The following is a 6,220-nucleotide window of genomic DNA, read 5'->3' as shown; positions in this document are numbered from 1 at the left end:
GCCGCTGACCCGCCCGCGGTCGCCGCAGCCGCCCCGCGGGGACATTCATTCTTGCCGCTTCGCCTCTCTCTGGGCAGGGCTCAGAGGAGCTCCATTGTAGGGTTTTGTCCCCGCAGTGCCTCTTTTTTGTTTCTTCTTTTTTTGTTTCTTTTTTCTTTTCTTTCTTTCTTTTCTTTTTCTTCTTCTTTTTTTTTTCTCCTATGTTCGGGAAACCAGACAAAATGGACGTTCGGTGCCACTCGGACGCAGAGGCTGCCCGGGTCTCGAAGAACGCGCACAAGGAGAGCCGGGAGAGCAAGGGTGCGGAGGGGAACCTCCCTGCCGCCTTCCTCAAGGAGCCGCAGGGCGCCTTTTCCGCGTCGGGTGCCGCGGACGATTGTAACAAAAGTAAATCCAATTCGGCCGCCGATCCGGATTATTGCCGCCGGATCCTGGTCCGAGGTAGGGATGGGGCAGGGCTGCAGGGCGCGTTCCTTGGGGGAGGACTCGGGGGCCCTAGCAGCGCGGCGCCCCAGACCCAGGCCCGCAGGGAGGAGGTGCCGGCTGGGACTTCGGAGAAAGTTAGTGGCCTTTCCCCACCCCCGCCCCCGGGGTCTGGCCGGCCGCCGGGCACTCGCACCTGGGGCGCGCACTCTCCAGGAGCCTTGACTCTCCAAACCCCGAGGGGCCCCGCCTACAGGGTTGCTGGGGAGCCTCGGGGCTGCGCGGGCGGGCCCAGGCTGCAGGCTGCGGCCTCTGACTCGGGGAAGAAGCAGGACACTATGGAGGACGAGTGCGCGCTGTGCGAGCCGGAGGACCTGCCGGGAGCCTGCCTTCGGGCTCCGGCGCCCTGGCCGGCTGAGTGCACCCAAGGGGAGTGCGGGCGCCGGAGAACAGCAGCCGATCGCCGGCTACGGCCAGGCCAGTTGGCGCGCTGGGCCGAGGGCCCCGGCGCCGCGCTCGGGGCTGGCCGCCGCCGCCAGGAGAAGCGGCTGGCCTGGGTTGCCGGGCCGCGGATGTTGCCTTGGTGCTCGGCTCGACCCGGTAGTTGCTGCGCGTTGTGCTGGGGCCTCTGGCGTTGGCTGTCGTGAGGCCCGGCCCCGGCCCGGCGCCGCCCCCGCTAGCAGATCGCCAGGACCCGCCGGCCCCCACTCCGTCCCTCCTCCTTCCGCCGCCCGGGCTCGGGAGGGAAGGAGACCCTGGGGTGGGGCGTTGAGACCGCCGGAGCGGGGTCTGGTCAAGGGTCTCCAGAGCTGGGGCCGACGCGACCCGGCCTGGTCAGTTGGGAGACCCTCAGGCTACAGGGGACCCAGACCGCGCAACCGAGGCTCCCAGACCGGAAGGAACATCACCGATTTGGATTTTTTTTTTTTTCCCTCCTATGTCCAAAGGGCTCTAAAAAGGCAAAGTCTGGTTCCCCTTTCCGTCAGCGGTGTGGAGTTAGCCCCTTCGTTCCCCAGAACACACCGTGTCTTTGCCCCCCGGCTGTGGCCGCAGCTCTCCGCCCCCGCCCCCCACTCCCGACCGCAGGCAGCTTGCGACCCTGTCCTCCAGCCAGCTCCAGCCAGGGAGGTGGAGGGAGACGGGAGGGTTCCGGCGACTGACATCTCCCCTTCCTCAGATGCCAAGGGTTCCATCAGAGAGATCATCCTGCCCAAGGGCCTGGACCTGGACCGGCCCAAGAGGACGCGCACGTCCTTCACCGCTGAGCAGCTCTACCGGCTGGAGATGGAGTTCCAGCGCTGTCAGTACGTGGTGGGCCGAGAGAGGACCGAGCTCGCCCGGCAGCTTAACCTCTCCGAGACCCAGGTACCAGGTGGCCAGGCCTGCACAGCTCTGCACAAGCCTGCCTCCCTCCCCTCCCCCCCCAGCCGGCTCTTCCCAGTACTTAGCCTGGCTCTGGACAGAGACTCCCAGGGGAGGTGGAGGAGACTGGGAGGATAAGGTGAAAGACCCACGATTTCTTCCCTTTCATAAAACATTCCTTTCCCTCCATGCCCCCAAAATCTTCCAGGGCCCATGCTCTGCCCACCTTGGCCTAGCCCAGGAGGCCCAAAATTCTGTCCTTTGGAATACCTTTTTGGATCACAGTCTTGAGAATTCCTTCCTTGCCTCTGTTCTACAAGGAACCAATATTTGCCCCTGTCTTGGTCACCCCATTTTGGCCAGATTTCCAGGCACCACCCCCTTTGGGGGCCCCAGCCTTATACAACACCCAGGCCTGTTTTGCAAGAATGGGGCTGGGGCCCAAGCCACCCTCTAGTTGTGCTGAGGCTAACAACTAGATTGGAAAGGTGCACATTCCTGAGATTACCCCATGCAGGCCAGGCTACCCTGCCCCTTAAGGCTTCCCCTGGCTCTGAGCTGGACCCAGACCCATTCCTGGCCCTGAGCACCCACTGGGCACCTATTAGGCCCTGTCTTCAGTGCCAGTGATATGTGAAATATGGGATCAGAGGCAGATCTGGGGCCCTGGGAGCCAGCCCAGCCAACTGTGCTTTAGGTCTTTTCCTTTACATGAAATCCACATGATGTTACTGGAATTAGCCACGTAGACTCTGGGCCCAGGCTTTTCAGGGCCTGGGAGCTTTGCCTTATGGAGGGAGGGCCTTTTGGGCCTAGTGAGGGCATGACACCAGCTTGGCCTAGGTAAGGCAGACTTCTTTCTAAGGGCCAGTCTCCTTCCCTGTCCTAGCCCTGAAGCAGGTAGGGAGCATGTTAGGTCTGGGATCTGGGCAGAAAGCTGAGAACTGAAGACAGATCATACTGGATGTTCTTTTTGAGTTTGAGTTGGCATGATAGCTTTTTCCTATTCTCTCTACTACCACTCCTCTTTTACAAAATCTAGACCTTTCCATATAGCTGCTAAACTCCATTCTGGGCCACCAGCTAGGCTTGAAGAGGGGCAAAAGAAGATGAGAAAATGAGAGGGAGGTTGGTAGAGAGCATTTAGTTCACCCCAGCCTCTTGATTTCCTCCCATGATTCCAAAGTTCATGATGGAGAGCAGGGGAGTGATAAATTAAGAGTATCACTCAGAGCCTCCAATCCAGCTGGCAGAGAGAGGAGGTGGAGAAAGCTTGGCCCACAGACCATCCTGCACAAATTATTCCTTCTACAGCCACCTTTCCTGCTTGCTGCTAGTTGATGGTCAAGTCTGAGCCTAAAAAGAAATAGCTTTTTGAAGCCTTGGACAGGACTAATGCCGCAGAGGCTAAATTCGAGCTTGTTTGTCGGGCAATGGGCCTGGGTCCAGAAAGGTAGAGCAACACTCCTCCCCACCCACTCCCACTTCCTACACAGCAGCCTTGGGGTCTTACCCCTCTTCCGGAAATGTGAGCTCACAAGCCAGGGTGATCCACATCTGGCTGCAGGTAGTGAGGCAGCCCGGTGAAATCCCTTCTGGTCTTCCTTGGAGTTAGGGTCATGGACATCTTTATTGCTCTAGTTATAATCTCCCACAGCCTGGGCCTGCTTCCATGACCCGGAAGCGCAGCCTCCTGGAGCTGTGTCCAACTCAAGGTGGCCCAGGCAGCTCCCGGGCTCGCACCTCTCCCGGTGCAGGATGGGGCTGGGATGGGGCTAGGGCTGGGGTTGGAGAGGGCCCCGAACCGAGCCCTCGCGTCCTCGCTCCCCCTTGACGGCCCGTCTCTCCCTGCCCCTCTTTCCCGCCCTCCCCGCGCCCCTGCGCCCAGGTGAAAGTCTGGTTCCAGAACCGGCGCACGAAGCAGAAGAAGGACCAGGGCAAGGACTCGGAGCTGCGCTCGGTGGTGTCGGAGACGGCGGCCACGTGCAGCGTGCTGCGGCTGCTGGAGCAGGGCCGCCTGCTGTCGCCGCCCGGCCTGCCCGCGCTGCTGCCGCCTTGCGCCACCGGCGCGCTCGGCTCCGCGTTACGCGGGCCCAGCCTGCCGGCCCTGGGCGCCGGAGCCGCTGCGGGCTCGGCCGCCGCCGCCGCGGCCGCCGCCCCGGGTCCCACCGGCGCCGCGTCCCCGCACCCGCCGGCCGTGGGCGGCGCTCCGGGCCCCGGGCCCGCTGGGCCAGGGGGACTGCATGCGGGCGCGCCGGCTGCCGGCCACGGCCTCTTCAGCCTACCAGTACCATCGCTGCTCGGCTCGGTCGCCAGCCGCCTGTCCTCCGCCCCGTTGACAATGGCCGGTTCGCTGGCCGGGAATTTGCAAGAACTCTCCGCCCGATACCTGAGCTCCTCGGCCTTCGAGCCTTACTCCCGGACCAACAATAAAGAAGGGGCCGAGAAAAAAGCGCTGGACTGATTTTAAGTGTTTGCTTGTATTTATATTTATAGTATCTATTGTGGTGATATTTATGGACTCGCGTATTCGGCGCCCGAGGCTCCTGTGCTGGGCTTCCGGCCCCCAAGAGGCCTCTTGACAGCTCTCCTTCCCCACTAGTCTCTGCTACCAATCATATTTTGGGCTACTTTTTTCTACCTTTCCTCCGTGCTCCCCCCGCCCCCCCAACTTCCTTCTGAATCCAGGAGAATCCAAAGAATTGGGGGAAATATCCGAATTAGACAACTGATGCCCCAACCAATGCCTGGCCCTGGAGGGCAAAAGACTGGTTCTAAGTCAAAAAAGCCCAGGACACCTGCTCTAGATCGGGCCGCCGCTGCATTTGATCATTCTTACGAATATTGAAAGGGCAAAGCTGCACGCAGACCCCAGGGCCTGAAAAGGCTGGTAGGTTTCGTTAGACCAAAAAGGAAGACGCTCCTTCCTCTCGCCAGAGAAACCAGGGCTTCGGGGAGCCCCTGGGCCCCACTTTGCGGACCGCTTGGGAGACCCGGTGCACACGCAGCTTTCTGGCTGGACAAATCCTGCCGATTTTTCCCCCCTTTAGAGAAACAACAATCACCACCACCCCCGACCCCAGGAGATAAACCAAACATCACGGTAGGCATCGGTGGTAATACATTTGATCTAATCAGCAATAAAGCAAGAGTCATAACTACCACATAAAACCAGATGAAGTGAAACCAGTGTTTAAATATTCCGAACAACCGAGTTTGGAAGGTTTAAGAGAATTCAGGATAGAGATTGCTCCACAGGGCGATGAAAAACTCCAGTTCTGGGTGTTATGACTTTAAACAGGAATTTAAAAGGAAAAAGCAGAAGAAAAAAAAAAAAGCCAACGCCGCTAAAGAAAGAAAATTCAGAATCTTTTCTCCGAGGCTGTTCGGGGCGGTGGCCGACAGCTTCACGCTCCTCCGGGAGCGAGAGCAGGACGGCTGCCGACGCTTCTCCCCACCGTCTCCCTGACCCGTGCTTCTGGGCACAATTGCTGGGTCTGGAAACGAATCAGTGCCCTTTGCCTCCTCTTCCCCACACCCGGATTCACCAAACCCTTCCCGGCACGCTGGAAACGCCTGGATTTCTTCGAGGACCGGGCGGCAGGGACCAAGCCCCGGACAGCAGGGCTGCCTGGCCTCCTGCGCCGCGGTCTCTGTATTACGATCAGCTCCCTGCGTGGATAGGAAAGACACCCCTCCCCACACCCCTCCCCTCAAAACCCCCAGGGTTTCCACGGTCCCAAGTCAGAAACCCAGACGGCGACACCATCACAGCCTCATCCCTTATCGGAGCAACAACCACTACCCCCGCAGCCACGGCCACCTGCATTTTAACCAAAACCACAGACCTAGACGGCGAGGTGCCGCGGTGTCTAGAATGTATTCCTTCATCCGAAGCGAGCGCAGAGCATTTTTAAAATAGTAATTTTATTGTAAATTATTTACGTCGGAAGCTTCCCCCCCCCTTTTTTTTTTCCTTTTAGGAAATAGTGAAGAAAATAATGAACGATTCAAACGCGGGTAGGTGTCGCTGAATTCTGGCTACTAACTCTGTTCTGAACGTTTTGGATATTTGGATGTTTTGTATTTATGTGGTGAGAGTGAAATATATATATATATCTAAGATGATAAACGAGGTGCATTTTTTGCCTTGTGTTTGAAGGATAAATACAAAAACAAAAACAAAAAGGAAGAAGAAGAAGAAAAGGAAGAAAGACCCAGCAAATGATGAGTCTCGGCGCGGGGAATCCTGGGGCGGGGGGTGGCGGCCCGGGGAGCAAGCGCGGGGGCCCAGCCGTTGGTACCGTGAGCTCCTGGAAGGAGGTTTGGGGGCGGACCTTGGTCCCCAGAGACGCAGCCGCCTGGCTACAATGTTCGTTTCACTTCTTTGAGTCTGTCTCCCTCTCTGGTTCTCTATCCCAGTGGTGTTGGACCT

General features: G+C 58.8%; 1 protein-coding gene across 2 annotated transcripts; it reads left to right on the top strand.

The window, feature by feature from the left end:
• Positions 1–200: 200 nt before the first annotated feature.
• On the top strand, positions 201–5,809 carry VAX1 (ventral anterior homeobox 1). 2 transcript variants are annotated; one of them, XM_045876307.1, is made up of 3 exons: positions 201–441; positions 1,601–1,795; positions 5,769–5,809. In XM_045876307.1, exons 1-3 carry the CDS (start codon positions 201–203, stop codon positions 5,807–5,809), a joined length of 477 nt encoding a protein of 158 aa, XP_045732263.1. The 2 variants fall into 2 exon arrangements, with proteins under 2 accessions (XP_045732263.1, XP_045732262.1); XM_045876306.2 differs by lacking the exon at positions 5,769–5,809 and adding an exon at positions 3,674–4,249 and having other exon boundaries at positions 1,601–1,788.
• The last annotated feature ends 411 nt before the right edge of the window (positions 5,810–6,220 follow it).

This window comes from Mirounga angustirostris, unplaced genomic scaffold (assembly GCF_029215605.1).
Source record: "Mirounga angustirostris isolate CCGP_5_RB_7025 unplaced genomic scaffold, mMirAng1.0.hap1 SCAF_6, whole genome shotgun sequence".
NCBI classification, from domain to species: domain Eukaryota; kingdom Metazoa; phylum Chordata; class Mammalia; order Carnivora; family Phocidae; genus Mirounga; species Mirounga angustirostris.
The sequence above is the reverse complement of the archived record's forward strand: the minus strand, read 5'-3'. Positions and strand labels throughout refer to the sequence as shown.

Bases quoted from the DNA above. Each gene is read 5' to 3' on its own strand.
- VAX1 (XM_045876306.2), top strand. From the start codon at position 201: ATGTTCGGGAAACCAGACAAAATGGACGTTCGGTGCCACTCGGACGCA. The intron at 442-1,600 runs GTAGGGATGGGG...CCCCTTCCTCAG, and splicing joins CCGCCGGATCCTGGTCCGAG to ATGCCAAGGGTTCCATCAGA. The intron at 1,789-3,673 runs GTACCAGGTGGC...CCCTGCGCCCAG, and splicing joins TTAACCTCTCCGAGACCCAG to GTGAAAGTCTGGTTCCAGAA.